General features: G+C 43.7%; 1 protein-coding gene across 3 annotated transcripts in view; it reads left to right on the top strand.

Annotated features, from left to right (window-relative positions):
* The window catches only part of PPM1H (protein phosphatase, Mg2+/Mn2+ dependent 1H), a 264,476-nt gene that overhangs the window by 227,312 nt on the left and 14,865 nt on the right, over positions 1-22,299 (top strand). For all 3 annotated transcript variants that reach the window (XR_003791202.1, XM_029206228.1, XM_029206227.1), the window contains one exon: positions 13,945-14,096. Coding sequence is in view for 2 of the 3 variants with exons in the window: in XM_029206228.1 (XP_029062061.1) it covers positions 13,945-14,096 (152 nt within the window). In the remaining variant the exon portion in view is untranslated. The remainder of the gene's footprint in view (positions 1-13,944; positions 14,097-22,299) is intronic.

Raw genomic sequence — 22,299 nt, 5'->3', positions numbered from 1 at the left:
CCCAGCGCGGGTCTGTCTGCCGAGCGTAGGAAGCGTTTTGACCCTCCCCTGGTCCACGGCATCATTCCCCCATGTAACTGGGGCCTCTCCTCCATAAGGGAAACACCCCCATCAGGTCTCCCATTCCTCTCGCTCAATGAGGCTCATCACTGTTCAACCTTTGTGTATCACCCTAGAGTTCAAGTGGAGAAAGAGAGGATTTGTGAATTCAGAGTCACTCTGCACCTTCTTTTCCAGCAGTTCTCCACCCCCGTCCAGCACACACCTCATGACCTATTCCTCAGACAGCGCAGCCCAGGCCTGCAGCCTAAACTTACAGATGTTCTCTACTCCGCACCCATTTCTGGCCTGTGACAGGCCCTCCCTAGAGCTAAGATTCCTCTTAATGTCTTTCTTGCTTTCTGGCCTCTACTCCAGGACTGTGCTTGACTTTAGGCCCCTTTTGGGCTCTTGGAAGAATGAGGTCTTTTTCTGTCTGGGGGCCGGGTTGCAAAGCCAACCCCATCAACTCAGCAGTCCCCCACCTCCCGCCCCCGCCACACTGAACCACAAGGGAGCCTGATTTTCTCTTTGCTTCATTTTTCCTCTCCTTAGTGTTCAGGATTCCTATCAGCTGTTTTCTGTGACTCCAGCTCACTCATTTAGGTCATTCTTGGTTCTCTTCATCTAGATTTCATTTTTTTCTTTCATCTGAAACAGGCTTCTCTAAAAGAAGGAAGACCTTAGGCTCCAGTATCTGAACTCCCTCCCTAGCACCGGCATTACCTGGGACCTCTACAAGTTCTTTCAGCCTGCTTTCCCCTTCCTGCAGGTGGGGTGGAAATGCCTAGATTGACAAGGTGCTGGGAAAAACAAATGAGAACATCTATGGAATTGCATGGCACAGGGTCTGGTACATGGTCAGAGATGGTCAGTAAACATTAGTCTTCCTTATGCACTGGCTTCTGGAAGCCTTTGCACTTACAGGGGATTCCCAGTATTCACTTTCAGGTGAAGAGAAGAATGACTATTTTGTTTGAGACTCCCCTGTTGTCTCCCATGAAAACATGAACAATATTTAAGATCTCACGTTGACTCCTGAACATTTACGGTCTTCTGATTCTCAGTAGCTTTTCATGCCCCAAGCCAAAATCCTGTTTTGGGAACGAGCATGTTTGATTGTATTGTGTACTTTCTGCAGTCTGGCCAATTCATAAAAAAACGATATTGGTGCACAGTGATACGGGGAGATGGCTGGGCTACATTAAGTGAAACAAAATAGGATTGTATATACAAAAAGTTGATCGTAAGTAGGTAAAAAAGTTGTGTGCATATGTATACACATATATAAAAATGTAGGTCTTGAGAAGGAAATTTTCTCGAATGTTACAGTAATTATCTTTGGGTGGTAGAGGAGGAATTAAAAAATTCCCTAGACCCCTCAAAAATACCTTAGGAGGCAGTGTGATATTGTGGTTAGAAACTCAGACCTGGTAATCAGTCATGGGCTCAAGCTCTATCTCTTTACTTACTAGCTGGGTGATTATAAGAAAGTTACTTTACCTAAATCTCAGTGCCCTCCTCAGTAAAAAGAGGACAATAGGGCTGTTATACCCAGGAACGCAAGGAACAAGTTAAATGACATATAAAATGTACTTAAAACAGAGTCTGGCATAATAAACATTAGATCGTTTATTCCATCAAGACCACAAAATCTCACTGGCTGTTTACACAGAGAGTAAACATGAGTCCAATAGTGTTTATCGAGGAGCACACTGGGGAACATGTCCTCAAGCAATTAGAATTTTGGGCACTTGGAAGGCCAAAGAATAATCAGCCATAAACTCTGTGAGTCCTGCTTCCTAAGGGACTAGGGGAATTCAGAGAAGGGAGAGCGCGAACACCATCTAATCTGAAGAGGGAGGACAAGATAAAAGAAGGAAGCAGTAATGAGTCTGGTGTGAAGTAAAATTTGCCTTACAGAATGTTTGGAAGATTAGCTTGAAGGGCTATTAGCTATAATCAAGCGAATTATCATGGAGGGCCTAGAACTGGACCCGAGGCGGCAGATCAGGTCTTCAGCAAGGGGATCAGCATGATAAGTGAATATGGCGGTGGAAATCTTAGCTTGTAACAGCACGTGGATGGGGGGTGCAGAGGTAGGAAGGTGCAGACCGGGAGGCCGCCGTAGAAGTGAAACCATGTGGCAGTGAGGCTCTGAGCTGGGGCAGGGACCAGGAAAGCCAAAAGGAGGCACACGGGAGAGGCATTTCACAAAACCACATAACATGAACTGAGGGCACACTTGATTTTTAGAGGATGAAGCAGGGTGAAATTTTTAAAAAATTAAACTTTGCTTTCTAGCCTGTGAGAAAGGAAGAAGGTTGCTTGTTGGGGTCTGAAGAGGAAAAATAATTTTATCCTTTTTCCCTCTGAGTTTTCTGAACCAATTAAAAAAACAGACACAGGAGTCTGGGATGAAAATAACTTTATAGCGAGGATGAAGTTAGACTGGAAACCGCGGTTTGGATCTAAGACCAAAATGGACGTTTTATTCCTCACCTCCAGCCCTCAAATTAAACTTGCCTCCTGGACTGGCTCTCATCTCCCCACCCCGCCAAGGGAGGTTTTCCTGGTATTTACCTGCCGGAGGACAGGAACAGAGGGACAGGTGCTGCTTATGGACAAGTAGGGACCAAGGAGAAAACTCCAGCGGGCTCGCTGTCCCATGTCCCTTCTCACCAATCCTATAGGGAGAGGGTCCCATCACAATACAATGCCTTTGTGCCTCTGTTGACTACAAAACAACTTAGAGGCTTAACAGGAGAATTTATTATTATCTTTCATACTTCTGCGGGTTGAATGGGCTCAGCTGGGTGCTTCTCACGTGGTCACAGTTGGCTATCAGTTGGGGCTGGAGTCATCTGAAGGCTAGATGGGCTGCAAGTCCGAAACAGCTCGCTCACATGGTTGGCAGTTGATGTGGGCTGTCAGCTGAGTGTTGAGTCGAGGCAGCTACACACAGCCTCTCCATGTGGTTTTGGCTTCTCATGGCATTACTGCAGCTGGATTCTGAGAGGAAACATCCCAAGAGGAGTGGTTTGAGAGACTGAGGCAGAAGCTACAAAGCTTTTTTTTTGTTTTTTTTCGGTACACGGGCCTCTCACTGTTGTGGCCTCTCCCGTTGCGGAGCACAGGCTCCGGACGCGCAGGCCCAGCGGCCATGGTTCACGGGCCCAGCTGCTCCGCGGCATGTGGGATCTTCCTGGACCGGGGCACGAACCCGTGTCCCCTGCATCGGCAGGCGGACTCTCAACCACTGCGCCACCAGGGAAGTGCTACAAAGCTTTTTAAGACCTAGCCCAGGAGTCCCAGAACATCACCTCTTCCACATGCTGGTGATTAAAGAAATCACTAAGGTGGGTCCATATTTGAGGAGAGGAGAACTAGAATCCACCCTTGATGAGAGGAGCAGCGTGCTTGTACAGGGAGGGAAGGAAGTGATGGTGGTCATTTTGGAGACCTTCTACCATCGCCTTCCTGTAGCAGTGTCCTCCCTGCTGTGAAATCTTGAGGATTAGGGTAATCATCCTCTGTCTTTCCAGTGCAAACTAATATAAGTTGATGCATTAGTTATTTGCCTAGTTAATTAAGAAAGGAAACCTAGTTTGCAATGTAGAGGCAGATTTACAGTGATGCTAGTTAATTAAATGTAAGTATCAGGGTCCTTCACTCAGACCAACCTTCAAGGATTTCTGGTTGTTACTGGGAAATGTAGACAGTTCTATGTGGTGAGGAGAGGCAAGGTTACAATCAGGAATCATTTCCTTGCAATCATTTCTCAAAAGAAAGGGACCTCATTTTCCATGGTTCCAGTAATCTGTTGCAATTTCTCTTCTCATTCCTAATAAGCATTCACATTAGTATCTAAGTTTGTATTCATAATTATTTCTGTGTTCTTTTCCTTAAAGAGAGCTCCCCAGAAAAATACTGTATCATCTCACTTATATGTGGAACCAAAAACAAAACCCCCAAGTAACAACAACAAAAAACCAAAACGCAAAGAGATCAGACTTGCAGCTACCAGAGGTGGGGACAAAGGGGAATTAGAGGAAGGTGCTCAAAAGGTAAGACTCCCAGTTATAAGATAAATAACTACTAGGGATGTAATGTACAGCATGATAACTATAGTTTCCCATATATTGTACTGCTGTACAATATATGGGAAAGTAGTTAAGAGAGTAAATCCTAAGAGTTCTCATCACAAAGAAAAAAACATTTTCCTTTTATTCTTCTGTTTTCTCTTTTTATTGCATCTATATGAGAAGATGGATGTTAGCTGAACCTACCGTGGTAATCATTTCACAATATATAAATCAAACCGTCATGCTGTATGCCTGAAATTTATACAGTGATGTATGTCAATTGTTTCTCAGTAAAGCTGGGGAAAAAAACACTCCCCAAATTGCATAAACTTCAGGCCTTACAAACCCTGGATCCCCCTGTACAAAGGGAAAATGATGAGTTCTGTCTAAAGATACTTTGATAATTTACAGAAGCTGTATTTGGCACTTTTTTTTTTAACCAGCCTTATTGAGATATAATTGACATATGAGATTGTATAAATTTAAGATGTACAGTGTTTTGATGTGTATACTTACATACAGTTGACCCTTGAGCAACGTGAGTTTGAACGGCACGGTCCACTTATATATGGATTTTTTTCTATATGTTATGGAAAAACCCAAATGAATTTTTTGGCCAACCCGATACTTCAGTACTACACAGTGAGTTTGGTTGAACCGCAGATGTAGAGGAACCACACATACAGAGGGCTGACTATATAAGTTACATGCAGAGTTTCGGCTGCGCAGAGGGTCAGCGCCCCTAACCCCCTAGTTGTTCGAGGATCAACTGTATTGCAAAATGATTATCACGGTAGTGTTAGCTAACACCCCTATCGCATCACTAATTACCATTCCTTTTCTGTATCACTTGCAGGTATATAACACGGTATGACATACAGATTATGTATATACATTATATATAGTGTGTATATATGTGTGTGTGTGTATATATAATACAGTACATACATATTATATTTAACTATAATCACCATGCTGTACTTTGGATTCCCAGAACTTATTCATCTTATAACTGGAAGTTTGTGCCCTTTGACATCATCTCTCCATTTCTCTCCCCCCGCTCCCCCCTGAAAACCACCACTTTCCTCTATGTTCTATGAGTTCAGTTTTATGGGCAGTTTTCTGACTCTCTTCTCTAGTCCCACATGTCCGCAGCATCTCATACATCTGCTTCTCAGTTGGGTTGATGCCCCCTTGGGGGTATATGCTCCCCTTCCATCACCACCACCACTTTGAAAATGTCTGGGGGAAAAACAATCACATGTTAAGAGTGTATAGAACTGCTTTCTTTGATTCTGGTACCATCTGACCTTATACATACAGGAGAGACTTCATGCCCTAGCCTGTCCATCTCCATCTCTAATTCTCCACTCTAGCTGTAAAAAATCACTCGTGATGTACCTGTGTGTCATCCATATGGATGGTTCCCATTAGGAGCTGTCTTGAGATTTGCTAACCAGCTATTTGAATAAAACCACAATTTGAAATTTACTTGTACACACACCAAAAAGTCTAGCTTTTGAAATTTGTGGTCACACAAGGGAAGCCAACATGTATATTGTGTCAAACATTCCTTCTCATTGGAGATTATTCCCCTCTGATCCTCTCCTGAACAGTAATAATTTCACTTGAATGTTTCTAGTGAGTATCTTTCTTTTTTTTTTGCATTAATTTATTGTATTACCTCATGTAAGAATAGTTTGAGGAGTTTGTTTAAGAATGCAAACCCCTGGAATCCACTTCCTGAAAATCTGAATCACTAGGTGTAGGGTGGGGTCCTAACAATTTTCACATTTTTAGACACTTCTGCAGCAGGTGATCCAAAGACCACTCTTTGAATAACACTGTCATAAGCGGTTCTTCGCTCTGTTTCAGGAACTTTAGTTTAATAATCCTAAAGTCATCCATGCTCTAGTCCTAGATTGCATGATTCATTCTCACCATGCCTGTGGCTCCGTTCTAGGCTGGTAGGCTAGGGCTACTGCACACCTCACCGTCTGCTTGATCATAGGGCTGCCGAGACCTGGCCTGCTTGCAAGCAGTGGGGTCAACTTTGCCACGTGACAGGTATCCCATAGCTTACCAGGGCTGATAGGGTCTCCTCTTCTAAGGCAAGATACACAGTAACCTGCTCTCCTGCTCCCTGGAGATCCCTAAAATCCTGCCATTGTGAAACGAGTCCTGTGAAGTAGTAACACAGTGTCGTTATTACGTTTAGTCCCAATGGCCAAAAGTAGCATCTACAAGAATAAGGAACAGTAGTCATTTAATCATTTACACGCCAGGAGACCAGATAACCTACCCTCTCAACCGGGACATTTTTGAGAGTCAGTGGGGACACTATTAATAATTATACTGGGAAAGCAGCACAAACCCAAACTATCTCAGGCAAACAGGGATGGACGGTCACTCTGTATCTGCCTCCCCCACCTCCTAAATGGATTTGACATGACTCAGTCCGTCTACACGGCACCCGCGTACTTTCACTCACAGGCTGGGACTTCCTCTGACCCTGATCTCTGCAGACGGGCATCTTAATGGACACAAACGTAATCCTCACATGACTGACAAGCTGCACTCAAGTCCATTTGTTCACTGATCCACTCAGTGAGGCTTGGATTCTGTGGTGAACAAGCCATTGGAATCCCAGAGAAAGGAGTAGATGATAGGAGTGCCCCCATCTGTAAAGGAAATTCCTTCCTCTATAGCCTCCCTCCCAAAGTTGTAAAGTTCTGGCCTCACGTGGAGAAAATGAAAGCCTTACGCTATCGCGGCCAGCCACTGGGTACAACTTTAGACTCTCTATACCACCTAATATCTTAGCTGGTTTAGCAGCTTTTTCAGTTATTAGATGGTATCCACCCTCAAAAGGCAAATGTTTATTTTGTCTGTAGACTCCAAAAAAAAAAAAGAAAAACACCAAACCTCAAGAATATCTGTGGTGCATTTCACATAGAAAATTATACCCACAGCCGCAACAACCAGCTTCTTTTGGGGTAGGAGGAACAGCCAACATATCTGTCATATTTCAATGTCCCTTGATTCATTTGCAGTCAGACGCTGTGAGGTCATGTGGCCAATCCCATCCAGGTCGAACTCATCCTGTGATGAAAGAGTCGGGGAATGGTAGAGCCATAAGCATCCCCAGTGGCCGCATCATCCTGACCTTTCATTTCACAAAGGGAGACGCTGAAGATTTGAGAAGCCTCATCCCTTACCACTCCCCAGTGGAAATCCAGTACTGTAGCCAAGCCAAACTACGCAAAGCCACCCTAGCACACCAGCCTTCTCTCTCACCCCCAGGCGTTGGCCCCTGCAGTTCCCTCTCCGTGTAAGGTACGTGGTGCCCAAAGTCCTCCCTCCTTGATGCTCCCCATCTGGTAAATCAGTACTTCCTCATTTCATATTCCTGGCAGGTTGTCAAGAGATTTTAAAATGTGAATGAACAAAGTGGTTTTGCCTAACTACTAAGGGGCAGAGGTGGGTCTCAAACCCAAGTCTTCTGCCACCAAATTCAGTGTGTATTTCATGACATCATCTAGTGTAGATAGAATCACAACAGAGAATTCAGGTGCAGTCTTGGTGGCCTGCCAGCATGCCAGTATTGAAATAATCCACTGTGACGAAATATGCTAGAGTTTTATTTTCTTCTGGTATAAGTGCTATGTTCAGCGTTCTGCAGGTTGAGCTTTTGGGTTGGTTGGCCATGGCGGGTGGAGAGGAAAAGAGTTTGTACTCTTCTTATTTTCCACCACCTACTGGCAGCCTTTACCTTGGGGACCACCTGACTTTTCTGCCAAAACATGATTGAGAGTCCCAATCTCTGTCAATTTTAAGTGAGACTTTAGGAAATGAACACCAGGTGCCTTGAGCTCACCCTTAACTCATCTCCTTTCACCAACTAGCTTACTTTCAGGTGTATTGCCCTGAGATCAGAGCTGTAAAAAAAATAACATGCTGTGCATTAGAATTTGTAGTTCTCTTCCACATTATCTCATTTGATCTTTTTTTTTTGCGGTACGCGGGCCTCTCACTGCTGCGGCCTTTTCCGTTGCGGAGCACAGGCTCCAGACGCGCAGGCCCAGCGGCCATGGCGCCCGGGCCCAGCTGCTCCGCGGCATGTGGGATCCTCCTGGACCGGGGCACGAACCCGTGTCCCCTGCATCGGCAGGCGGACTCTCAACCACTGCGCCACCAGGGAAGCCCTCTCATTTGATCTTTGTAACAGCTTTGTGAGAAAGGTAGAGTGGGTGTTATAATATTTATTTTTCTTGTATTTTTTTTTCCATTTTTTTAAACAATGATTTCAGGGATGAGAACATTGAGAGCTAAAGAAATAAAGGACTCGTCTCCAGTCCCAAGGCTGGTTAGAAGCAGAGACCTGAAGTGAGGGCTCCTACTAACCCAGGCAGGGAGGGTTCTGCTTCTGCACACAGCCGGACCTGAGCTGCTGGCTCACCTCATCCTACCTCAAGTACTTAAACGGGAAAAAGGGTTTGGAGGACGTGCTGAGCTGATAAAGATGTGAGAGCCGTGAGGACATCCTAGACGAGCAGCCAAGACTGGGCAAATGGAAGAACTGATGGATTCTTTTAAACAGTGGCTTCAGGGGCTTCCCTGGTGGCGCAGTGGTTGAGAGTCCGCTTGCCGATGCAGGGGACGTGGGTTCCTGCCCCGGTCCGGGAAGATCCCACATGCCGCGGAGTGTCTAGGCCCGTGAGCCATGGCCGCTGAGCCTGCGCGTCCGGAGCCTGTGCTCCACAACGGGAGAGGCCACAACAGTGAGAGGCCCGCGTACCACAAAAAAACAAAAACAAAAACAAAAAACACCAGTGGCTTCAGGAAGCAGCGTCAGCTTACAGCAGCATGAGCTCTCACAGGCCACTGAAATTTCCTCAGTAACAGAGCAAAAGGGCGAACAGATATTAGACAGGCACTGAGACAGCAGCCAGCTGAGTGGAGGCACCGCATTAAAGAGTTTTTGTCTCCACTCCCCCGTAAAGCAGGGCCCGGTGACGACGGTAAGGGTGACTGTGCCCTAGAGTCGGGGGGCAGCTGTGAGAGCCGTCAGCACCTGGCTTCCTCAGGGGCATATACTAGCCGCGACCCTTGGTGACCCCAGGCTTCCTCCTGCTTGCCCCTCCCCTCCCGAACGCTGAGTGATTTTTGTTTATTAGCAGCTCCCCTGAGGATAGGGGACGAAATGGAAAGAGTCTGCTACTCCTGGTAAATACCAGCGCATCACAGTTCGGCGACTGCCTGGGAGCGTCGGCGTTTACAAGCTAAAACGGTTGGGTCACCACGAGCTGAGGGGGTCTTCGGAATGGATCTCATATGAATTCTTTTTCTTTTCTTCCCATTTATTCTTTGTCTCAGTAAGTATGTCCCGAAGATCTAGTGGTATTTACTCTATGAAAGTTACGGCGAAGCCCACAGAAGAAGTGCAAAATGGGATCTCTGGCCTCCAGAGGTTGAGTTTGGGGGGAAGAGACGGTGACCAGCTCTCAGGGTGTTCGCTGTAAGCAGGACAAGGGTAAATGTCCAGCAAGGGAAATGCTTCCCTTGGTGGTTTATTGTGTGGTTTCCAAGAGCTAGGCTCTGTGCTCTGCTCGGGGTGGGGTGGGGGGCGGGGCAGAAACAAATAGGACAACTCAGACCTCGCCTCGGGAGCTTATTGCCTAAGACCACGTTTTCAGGGTGAGGTTCCCCCATCACTTGCATTGGAATTACCCTTGTTTACATAGGCTGATGCCTGGGCTAAGATCTACACAATCAGAATCTTTAAAGGTGGGTCCCTGAATCTTAATTAGCACGCCAAGTGAGTCTTAAATACATTAAAGTTTGAGAATAACTACTCACATGGAAGAGACAGACAAGTGAACCCAGACTGGTACAAATACGTGAGTACTGTGCTCGTGAACATGAAAGGGATTGTGTCTGCAGAGGACCAAGGAAAAGAAAGGGAAATCCTCAGGTCTTCCTCAGGGTTACTCTGGCAGCGTCCCCCTCAGCCTCTCTTCTTCACCACCCGTCTAACACTGTCCACATCCTCTTAATCCGGAGGAGTGGCAGGTCCCCAAAAGGAAGGAAAGGGAGGCACAGCAAGGGACCTGTGGAAAGTCACCTCACTGGTTCAGATCTCTGTTCACATGGTGTCTTTCCAGAGACACCCGCCTTAACCACATCTTCTAAAATGGCTCTCTTGTCACTCTCCTTACCTGCCTGACTTTTCTTCAAGCACCTGTCATCTTCTGGCATTGTAATTTATTTGTGTGTCTATTGCACCTAGTTTAGAAGTTGTGAGGACTTTGTCACTTTTGATCACAGCTGTTGGCACATAGTAAGTGCTCAATAAACATGTCATGGAGGGTCCAGGAGGGCAGATGGATCCACCCCAGCCTCATCTCTCCACGGCTCAAATTCTGTTGCGCTGAGAAATGGCAAGAGTCTCAGGATGCCCGTGGCCTTTCTTGGCAGATGGGCACGCGGGAAGGAGCCACTAGGACCCTGCCCGTGTTCTCCAGACCCCCTTCCCATAAAGGCCTTTGTAGATCGTATCTCTCCCCTCCCAGAGACTGTCTTCCTCATGTCAGTCCTGGGGAGCCACAGAGCCCGTTACTTTTGATGTGAAGCTTCCCGGAACTTTAAGAAGCTATTTGAGGAATGGAACAGGGAGGTCCGGGGAGGCGAGTGTGGTCTGATTGAGGAGGCCCTGCAACAGCTTCGGGGAGGGAAGGTCGGGTCTCCAGAGCCCACTGGAATCCTTTGAAGCCCTAGCCGCTGGGGAGGATAAGCGTGCAGTTGGATGCCTTGCACGGCAGTCCGGCTTTTCTGAGAGCGTTTTCACAAAATGTTCTGCATCACAGGTTAATGTATAAGACACGAGTTGTAAGTGGAAAGTTGGCAAAGTCCTTTGGAAACTGGCTAAAGGGCAGGAAACAAAGGGTAGCAGTAAAAAAAAAAAACAAAACCTAAAAGGATGTTAATTGGGGAGTGCCTCAGGGAATAGGGTTGAGACTAGCTGTTTACTATTTACATAAAAATTGCTTGGAGAATGGTACTGAAAGGGATTTTCATGTTGGCCAAGGAAACTGCATTAGAGGGTTATGTGTGGAAATGTGAATAGTGGAATTAGGGAAGGATTCAATTTATTGATGGAAGTGAAGAGGAACATTTTATAACATGTTGCTGTTTATCAACCCACATCCGTTTTGTTGGCCAGATTTCCATTTGAATAAAACAGCTTCAGCTTAAAACAACTCAAATCTCCACGCTTTGGGGGGCCACAGAAAGCACTTGAAGAGATTTCGGCACCCTACACACGAGGCAGGTCCTGAAATGAAATGGCTGTTATCTTTGACCTTAGAAACCTCTCTTTTAAAAGGAGCTGCAGGGCAGGTGGCATCTCCTAGTTTGCTAGAAGCAGGTGCTACAAGCACCTGACATCCACATCTCCCTACCTCCCTTTATAAGAAACATTTTCTATCCTGTGGAGCTCAAAGTATCACAGAAATTTATTGTAGATCTACCCCAATAAGAAGCGAGCAGTCTTCCGTAAGCAAAGTTATTGCACACTGGAAGTAACAACACAGTGACATAGGACTTGAAATTAGGAGCCCAGGGGTGACATTTGCTATCCTCGCTATAGCCTCCCCTACGGGGTAGTCTACACAGGCATCACAGAGGCCACTGAGCCCTTGGATTCTTTGTTACAGACCAGTAGGACTCCTCCGCGGCCTCAGTAGTCAAAGTGTGGTCCAGGGACCAGCAGCATCACATGGGAGCAAGTTAGAAACGCAGGCTCTCAGGGCTTCCCTGGTGGCGCAGTGGTTGAGAATCCGCCTGCCGATGCAGGGGACACGGGTTCGTGCCCCGGTCCGGGAAGATCCCACGTGCCGCGGAGCGGCTGGGCCCGTGAGCCGTGGCCGCTGAGCCTGTGCTCCGCAACGGGAGAGGCCACAACAGTGAGAGGCCCGCGTACCGCAAAAAAAAAAAAAAAAGAAAAAAGAAATGCAGCAGGCTCTCAGGCCCCACCCCAGAAGTGAATTGGAATCTCCATTTTAGTAGGGTCCCGGGCTGATTCCTGTGCACATCAGCATTTCAGAAGCACTGCTCTAAGACACCCAGGGACTACAGAAGGTAAAGCAGAGGGGATCCAGTTGCCGCTAGAGTCAAAATTGAACCACAGGAGTTCAGCAGCCTGAAGACAAAATTCTGGCGTTTGGGACTTTCCAGTCTGTTGTAAACTTAAGATTACCCCCTCCTGTTTTCTCTAATTTGGTATCGTAGGGCACAGTGCCTTCTCTAGAATGTACACTTCCCCTGCCTTTTGAGAGGAAGATGTTAAAAGCCAGTCCAGTCTTCCCCCGAGTGCTCCTCTCCTGAGTGCAGTCCGTGTGCTGCGCCATTAGCTAATTGTTGCCGTCTTGTTCACCAGCCACAAAGGCTGTTTTTCATTTGAGCTTATTTTCCAAAAACTCTGTGGGCAAGTGTGGGGCATTTTGTTGTTTTCTGCTGCTGGGTGTAGGCTGTTCGTCCTTAGGACCAGCCCTGTGGCAGGCAGGGCGTCACTGGCCTGGGCAGACCTTCCTAAAACATAGGAGGCTTGGCTTTTGAAGATGCGGATGTGAACGTTCTGCAGGCCTCTTAGAATTGTATTCTCTCGAGATCTGAGATGACCTGACAGCGATGGTGTGTGATGGGACACGGGAACAGCTGCCTATACTCCATCCGCCTTCCCTCCGCCTCCCTTCCCTTTCTTTCCCTTCCCCTCCCTTCCCCTGGCCTACACCTTTCACTCAGACTTGTTTTTAGAAAACAGGATAATGAGGTGGGGTTGAAAGAGTTGGAAGATTGATGAAATTGACCTGCCTTTGTCCTCAGCTCATGAAGTGGTGTAGGCAGGGGCTGGTCCCATCAAATAAGCAGGGAATAGCAATGAAATCCCAAACTCCTCTCCCTCCCATCCTGCCCGAGTAGGGGGAACATGGAGTTGTGGCCTAGTGCAAGTAAGCCTTGATTTTTATTATTATTATTTTTGCTAAGGTCACTACGTTCTTTTCCAAGAGTTGAGGGGGATGTTCAAATAGCCAAGTCATTCCAGGTACTAGAGGTGAGGACAGTCTGTTGAGACACACTTAGGAGATTCAGACTTGGCGTGTGTCCTTTGTGATTTAGGCTAGACTGAGGCTCCTCAAACCTGCGTGTAGTATCAGAGCCCCATCGTTGCATGCGATAAGTCCAGCCCCATGGGCCTCAGAGCAGGTAAGCCAAAAGGTATAAAGTGAGTACATGAAATAAAGTGTGTCTCCTTAGTCCTAAACCAATACATGCAGAGTAGCTGCCTTGGATCCTAGACTGGCCTTATCTCCCCTGCAGACTGAGAGCTCAGAAGCAGGGAAATCTGCTGTTTATCTTTATACTTAGATCACCTGGCACAGAGCAGGCCCTTAATAAATGTCTGTCGGATGGATGTGCAAAGGAAGGAAGGCAGCAAGCCTCCGGCTGCTCTTCTAGCTACCGCTGTATCTATTGTGAGTCATTGTTCCAGCCACATTTCAGGCATTACGTTTTCAGTTAATTTCTTTCTTGTCAACTGTTAATTTATTGGGCTCATTCACAGTTGTGTTTGGGGCCCGATATGTCTACACAAGCAAGTCTTCAAAGGAGGCTACCCCTGGGCCACAAAGCTTGCCTTATAGCGCACACCTAAAAACCACTGGGCTGGGCGGGAAAAGGGAAGGGAAATCAGAAGCCAGTCTGCTAGGGGGCATAATGTGCTCCCAACTTCTTAAGCAAGGGGTATTGCTGTTCATTTCAGGTAAGAGTCTACGATCTCTCCAGATACGAGCATGGAGCGGATGATGTGCTGATCCTGGCCACTGATGGACTCTGGGATGTTTTATCAAATGAAGAAGTGGCAGAAGCAGTCACTCAGTTTCTCCCTAACTGTGATCCAGATGACCCTCACAGGTTTGTGCATTTCTATGATTGGAGGGTTGTTCCTCAGGCGGTCTTTCATGTGACTGAAGTAAATAATAAGCTTGCACTTTTCATCATTCATTCTTATATAGATGGTTTAGTAACCAAGCTGCAAAAGGGACTACACTTCTTATTAGAGGTACTTTCACAGCCAAATAAAAATCCTCCTTAAGTGAAACCTAGATACAGGTGGTAAAGAATTTGTTTTGTGAGATATTTCAGCAGTATATCTTTCTCAGATTCTTACTTCATATCCTACAAAGTGGGAATAACCCAAGTTGTGATCCTCCTCGTAAGAATGATAGCAAATGCTCCCAGCGTTCATTTCCATCCATTGAGGAACTGTTTCTTTCGAGAAACATTGGGAAAGGAGAGAACGATTAAAGTAGGGATTCCTTATAGCATGATGGCCGTGTAAACATCCTAAACAACCCTAGGTGACTCAGAAGTAAACAGAAATCCCCTCTGGAGAAAGGCACCTTTCGCTTAGAACACAAGGAAATAAGTCACTGTGAGTGAAAACCAGCAGAGACAATAGAGAGCAGAGTTGGACCTGTAAATATTATTGGATTTATCAGCCAAAAAATATAAATAAATATTTTAACATGTTTCAGAAATATTTTTAAAAGCATTGAAATCATGCATAAGGTCAAAAGACTATAAATGACTGCACAGATTTTTAAAATAAAGAAATGGGACTTCTGGAGATGAAAAATATAAAAATAGGAACTACAAATTCAGTGGATTAAAAAGATTGGAGACAGTTGGACAGTACACTGATGAACTGAAAAACCGATCTGAACAATCCAGAATATGGCTCAAAGAGACAAAGAGGGAAAGGATGAAGTGAGATTGAGACTAGGAAGATAACTAAGAGGCTAAAAAGAATTGCAAAAGGAAATACTATAGAAAGTGGGAAAAAAAATACAAGTTCCAATCCAGAACTGTTGAATGATATTAAACCTAAGATGCAGAAAGCCCAACAGATCTCAAGCAGAAGAAAGAAAGAGATAATTTTAAGTAGATATTTTATAATGAAACGGAAGAATTTAAACAAAAAAGATACTAAAAGCAGCCAGAAAGACAAAACAGATACATAAGAATAGCATTTACAGTGATAGCTGACTTTTCAAAAATAACAGTAGAAGCCAAGACAGTGGAGTTATATCTTCAGTTGGCTAAGAAAAGCAGCTCTCAATTTTTAGAATTTTTATATACAGTAAAGATACCAATAAAGAGGATGAAGTAAAAGCATTTTGAGGCAGAACAAAACTGAGAAATTTTACTGCCATCCAGCCTCCTCTGAAGAAGATTCTATAGGATGTCCTCAGATAGAAAAGGAAATGATCCCAGACGGAAGACTGAGAAGTAAGATGGATTATTAAGCTATTAATAAATAGGTACACTTAAACATACACTAACTATATAAAAACTGCAATAAGAATGTCTAATATGTGGTTAAAAATGATAAAATACTGAATAAAAACAGCATAATAAATTGGCCAGTGGGGATAGTAATCAGCTAAAGTATGCTATGGTTCTACTTGAAGAGAGGTTAAAAGTGTTTAACTTTAGACTTGAAATGTGTTTAAATAGCTAAGAAAACGAAAGAAAGAATAGAAAGTGTAATTTTCAAACTAGTCAAACCCACATAGAATTAGAAACCAAACTTCTAAACAACGTATAAATCAAAAAATTGTAATAAAAATTAGAAATTACCAGGGCCTAAATAATAAGAATACTACATATCAAGACTTTAAAGGCTGAATTTTGAGCCTTTTTCCCCCCCTAATTTAATGAGCTATGCATAGGTGAAAAGCTCTACTCATCTCTGACCTGCCAGAAGTGACTATATTCCTTCCATATCATAAAGGAACTTTTTCCAACCCTCCCAACCTCCCAGTTCCCCAGATCACAGGGACCCTGCCCACAAGCTCCAGGCTTCTGACCACAGAAAAATAGCCCTTTAACCAAAGAGAAAGGTGTTTCTCAGAGTAAGATCTAGAAGCCTGCTTTGTGCTACTGGGCTAATTCTGCCCATATTATTCCTATAAACATGTACACAAGAATTCTTATAACTTCACGGTTCTGAGGGGCCACAGGAGTGGAGCTGTCTACTTGTGGACTGTGTCCTCTTTTCCTGCATATAGGCTGTTAGTAAACCACTGTCCTAATTTAAAAGTTTAGGTCTGCGGTCCTTATTTCAACAACAGCATCTAGATTAAGAATTAAAAACAACAGAATAAACCCAGGAAAAGTAATGGAAGGAAAAATTAAAGATAACAAAAAAGAGAACAAATATACAATAAAAATAAACAGTAAAGCCAAAATCTGTTTCTTTAAAACAACTAACACATTAGGGAAATGCAAATCAAACCACACTGACATACTACCTCACACCCATTATGCTGACTACTTAAAAACAAACGCACGAAGAGAAAAAAACAAGTGTTGGTGAGAATGTGGAGAAATTGGGACATCTTGTGCATTACTGGTGAGAATGTAAAACGGTACAGCTTCTGTGGAAAACAGTATGGTGATTAAACATATAAATATATCCATCAATTCTACTTCTGGGTATGTACACCAAAATGAGTGAAAGCAGGGACTCAAATAGGTACGTGTACACCCATGTTCATAGCAGCATTATTCACAACAGCAAAAAGGTGGAAGCAACCCAAGTGTCCACCAACAAATTAAATGAGATAAACAAAATGCGGTATATAATACAATGGAATATTAAACAGTCTTAAAAAGGAATGAAATTCTCACACATGGATGGACCTTGAAGACATTATGCTCAGTGAAATAATCTAGTCAGAGGAGGACAAACATTGTATGATTCCACTTACATGATGTCCCTACAGTCGTCAAATTCATAGGGACAGAAAGTAGAATGGTGGTTGCCAGGCGCCGGGCCGGGGGGATAGGGAGTTGGTGTTTAATGGTTATAGCATTTCAGTTTGGGAAGAGGGGAAAGTTCTGGAGATAAACGGTGGTAGTAGTTATACAACAATGTGAATGTACTTAATGCCACAGAACTGTACACTTTAAAATGTTAATTTTTATGTTATGTGTATTTTACCACAAAAAATAATTTCTCAAAAAAAAGCAAATTAAAAAGAAAACTAACTAAAGTAGATAAATTTCCCTTAAGACTAATCAAAAACAAGGGGGTCCAGCAAATAAATAATATTAGCAATAAAAAACAGTCATAAGAGATGCGGCAGTAATGAACCTATACATATTCTTTAATAGGAACATTGTTAAAATATTAATTTTTCCTAAATTGATCTTTAGAGTGAGTAGAATGATAACCAAAATTCCAGTGAGGTATTCATGGAACTTTGTAAGCTGATTCTGAGATATATATGGAAGAACAAAATGCCAAGAACGTTTGTGACACTTCTGTATGGGTCTTACCCTTCTAGACATTGGTACAAAATCAGAACAATTAAGATGGTGCAGAAAAATTAAGAATGGATCCTTCCCTCACACCATACACTAAAATCAAGTCCAGGCAAGTTAAGACTTAACTGTGAAAGGAAAAGTAAATACAACTTTTAGGAAATAGCATAGGAGACTATTTTTACGATCTTATAGTAGAGAAGGATTTCTTAAACAAGATACAGAAAGCACAAACAAGAAAAGATTGATAACCTTGACTACGTTAGGATTACCATCTTTGGTTCTTCAAAAGACAACATAAAGAGAATAAAATGGCAACGTGATAGCTGGGAGAAGATCTTTGCAATTTGTATAACCAAAGAGGGATGCATACCCATAAAATAGAATGAACTGTCACAGATCAATAAAGACAACACAAATAACCCAATAGAAAAATGAGCAAGTACCCAACAGTCATCACACAGAAGAAAACTAATGGCCAATAAATATATGAAAAAAACTTCAACAGTCAGAGGAGTAGAAATAATTAAAAACATGTAGAACAACTGCAGATGGATTTGTGAATTTGTAGAAAGACTCTGAAGACGGCTTGGCATATGCATATCTTATAACCCAGAAGCTCCACTCTTAGGCCTGTACCCTGGAGCAGTGGTTCTGAAAGTGTGGTCTTTGGGTCACATGGCATCAGCATCGTCTGAGAACTTGCTAGAAATACAAATCTTCAGGCTCAACCCCAGATCTACCAAATAAAACTCCAGTGGTAGGACCCAGGGATCTGTGTTTTAACGAACAACCCAGGTGGTTTTTTTATTCTGGTGCTGGTGTAATTCAATTTATACAAAAAGATATCCACACAATTGTTTTTATTATAAGAATTGGAAGCAACCTGCATGTCCAACCATAGGATGGATAAACAAAGAATGAAATAATTCACAGTCCTCAAATGAGAATGAACCAAAGCTGTGATCTTTAACAGGGAAGAATCTCAGAGACATAATGTTGAGTTTAATAAGCCAGTCATAGAAGAATACACATATTATGATTCTAGTTACATAAAGTAGGAAGCTAATAATATATCACTTAGGGATACAGATATTAAAATTATAACAAAAAGCAAGAGAATTAACCCAAAATTTGGATAATGGTTACCTTGGGAAGAGAGGTGGCAGAGGGGAATGTGTGCTTGTGGAGAGGCCCATAGTGAGCTTCTGAGATATTTACTGGTAATGTTCTGTTCCTTTATCTACATGGTAGATATATGATTGTTCATGTTATTTATAACTGTATATCTTTTTCATACATTTGTTTGTGTGTTAGCTATGAGAGGCAGTGTAGTCTAGTGGTTAACAGTGTGGATCTAGCCAGACTGCCTGAGGTTAAATCCTGGTTCTGCCCCTTCTAGACTTTGTGACCTTTGTGACCTTGGGGAGGTTTCTTAACCTCTCCATGCCTCAGATTCCTCATCTGTAAAATGGGGGTTCCAGTAGTCCTGACCTCATCCTTATATATAAAGTGAAGTGCCTGGTATATAGTAAGCACTACTGGGTATTTGTTGTTGTTATTCTATGTTTGTTGCTATACTTACATGTTTCATATATTTCACAACAACAAAAAATTCCTTCAGGAAGAAATTAAAGCTAGACATTCTTTCTCTTTCTAGAATTGTTTGTATAATTTTTCTCAGGCACAAAGGAATCGATGGTACTGCAAATAAGATTCTTTTATTTGAATTCGAATACATTTTTTTTTCCTGTTGAGCTTTTAGTTTTAATCTGCGTTTTATATCCTACTTGTTAGCAACATTCTCCTGTTGATTTTCTCTACTGTAATTATTTTCATAAAGCTTTGCGAAGCTATCTGACAGGTATGAGTGAAAAGGCACCCAACGCTTTTTAAAATCTCTCCAAGCTGGCTTGGTTTTCCTTACCAGCCCCCGTCTCTCCATGGCAACAAATCTGCCCTCCAGGGAGTGGTAACCTGTGGGCAGTCCTGTCACTGGGCAGGGGTATGCCAGGTCAGAATAGGTTCCTAGGTTCATGAGATCTGTTACCTACAGGGCTTACAGGGATCTCCATGGAACAAAAGGGCAGGAAAGAAAAAAGGTTTTGAATTTGCCTTTCAGGGAAGATGGCAAACCAAAGCCTAAGAAAGAATCCTGTGTCAGATAGATGAATGAGTGAAAGGAAAAGTTATAAAATCGGCACAGTTTCCTTGCTAAGAGATGAAATATCTGGCTGGAGATCAGAAAAATTCTGGTTGGTTTTTGACATCTTAAAACAGTGAGACCTTATGGGGGAAGGTATCTTCTTTGCCAGATAATTCCCATTCAGATTCATTCATCTGGGAAATATTAAGGACCTATTTTATGAGCCATGGCCACTGGGGAAGAATTTGTGACGAAAACAGACCAGGTCCCTGCCTTCTTGGAGTTTAAGGTCTAGAGGTTACAAAAGCATAAGGAAGTTAGAATATGAATGATTAAAAAGATAGCACAAGGGATAGGCAAGAAAGCTTCCCACTAGAAGGGATGTCTAAACTTAAACGTGAGGCGTAAATGAGTGTATGTCAGTCAATGCAAGGTGGGGCAACATCAGGGAGAGAGAACATGGTGCTTTCAAGGAACCCAACAGTCAGTATGGCTGCCTGGGCTTAGTGTGGGATAGTGTCCACAGATGAGGCGTGAGAGGTGAATGGGGCAGGTCGTGTCAGACCTCAAGCACCGACAAAATGAATGAATGTGAAGATTAGTTGGAGGGAAGAGAGTCTGTGATAATGATATGGAATTTGTGTAATTCATTCATTCTGATCCACAGTCAGAAAACATTCTGGACAATCTGATGGTGAAAATATGAGGTGTGGATTGTGTCTCTACCCCTCTGTGCTCCTTAGTAATTTAAGCCATATTGGGAAATCAGATAAACTTAATTTATTTCAAACTCAGGCCTTAGGCATTATGTAAAATGATGTTGTCTTTCATGTGTGTGCCATATTTGCATGTATCTTTGTGATTTGGAAGGAGGGTACCACACTCACACCCAGGCTCAGTGTGTTTCCTTGGGAGGCGCATGGAGAGCTCAGTCCCAGAAGCCACGGCAGTGGGTTTCCTGATGGTGCCCTCCCAACCGGGAGCTGTTCTGACCTTGTCATGCAAAGTAGAAATAGGAGTGGAAGTCGTCCTAATAACTTTTAGCCTAGGTCATAATTTCTGTGATGAAGAAAGACCCGCTATCATACCCTTCCCGTGGCTCTGTGAGCTCTTACTCAGCCAGAAGGATACATTTCTCCCCAGATGTAGCCCAGGACCACAGGTTTGCCTATTTAGTCATGTGAGTGGTGGGAATAGAGGGTTTCTGGGTCCAGACCTGAGGGGTCTGACCAGGCTGGCTGATCGTTTGATGGAAAATGAGAAAGGAAAGTTGCACTCTACAAGGTGGGCCTCCTGAGAGATAGGAAGGGCAACAAAGCAACAAGAACAACAAAACGTTTCTTCATTTGACGTTTTGAATGGGCCTGTTTTACTTTGAGTTTTGTTTTGTTTAGAAATTCAGCAGGACAGAAGGAGGCAGGGCATTAGTCCTGTGACAGGAAGGACTTGAAGGCTTTGCCATTTGATCATTTGGCTTTGTTCATGTTGTGTGTAGGCTTTTTCTTTTTCTTCTCCTCTTCGTGGCAGCCATTCTTGACAGATTGCTGGCACTGTCTTCCTCTGATGACATCCTTCCCAATAAAAAATTTAAAGTACCATCTCCCCCTCCAGGATGCACTGTGAGGGAAGAGGTGATTAAGAGAGAGAGATGTTTGCGAAGTTCTGACCCTCACACCATCCTCTCTGGCAGAGGTGGGGTAAAAATGAGCTATATGACCTTCCTGACCCCAGCGTATCTTATTAAGTCCTTTTGCTGTTCTGAACTGTCTCGAGAAAGGAACCAGAAAATTAAAAGGAGGCCTTGTGGACAGGCCAGAACATGAGTGCAGTTGCCCTTTTTCTTTCTTTTCTTTTTACTGGATTGTGCCCTGAAGTGTAGCAGAGCTGGCAGCTCCGTGCATCCTTTGTGGGGTCATGAAATGAACCGTTGATAGGAAATATACCAAGTTCACATTTTCAGGTGGCGTGGTTGGAATTCACGGGGGTTGGGCTACACAACCTGTCATTCTCTTTACTAATTCCAGTAAGATTCTCTTAGGAGGCCTAAACATCCTGCAAAATTTGGAAAGGGTGCTCAGAGAGAGGCGTGGAAGGGGTTTTCTGAGGCAAGATATCTCGGACTGATTATCTCCTCTGTAAGGCTGGAGGTTTAGTGGCAGGTCTCCCAGAAAGAATATTCAAAATGGAGGCAAGTACGTAAATATGCAAAGAAGATGCTTAGTAATGTTAGAAAGGAATAAATTGTTAATATTACTAACGGAGATAGGTGTGGGCAAAGCTGAGTGGACCTCGGGCCAAAGAACACATGAAAACGTGTCATGGATTTACATTCCAAATGCCCAGGCAAGACTTAGCAAGGATTTTTTTGCCCAGTCCTTCATTTCCCAGAACCTGTCTGTGGAAACCTCATCTTGGTAACTTGGACCAAATGACCTTCAGTGCCCCTGCCATGTCACTCTGGGGGCTTATGAAGGGGTATTAAATCTGTAAGTACCAACATACTGTAAACTCCAGACAGCATCTCCCTAATAAGAGAAGCCTTCTTGATGGTCACGCTTCAGATGTTCTTCATATCTATGCTGTCCTTGGCTCTGATAACTGTGTGTGCCACATTGATGAGGAAGAGATTAATCAGTAGAA

This window comes from Monodon monoceros, unplaced genomic scaffold, assembly GCF_005190385.1.
Source record: "Monodon monoceros isolate NGI ecotype Baffin Bay Population unplaced genomic scaffold, NGI_Narwhal_1 Super_Scaffold_6, whole genome shotgun sequence".
Taxonomy (NCBI): Eukaryota; Metazoa; Chordata; class Mammalia; order Artiodactyla; family Monodontidae; genus Monodon; species Monodon monoceros.
The sequence above is the reverse complement of the archived record's forward strand: the minus strand, read 5'-3'. Positions and strand labels throughout refer to the sequence as shown.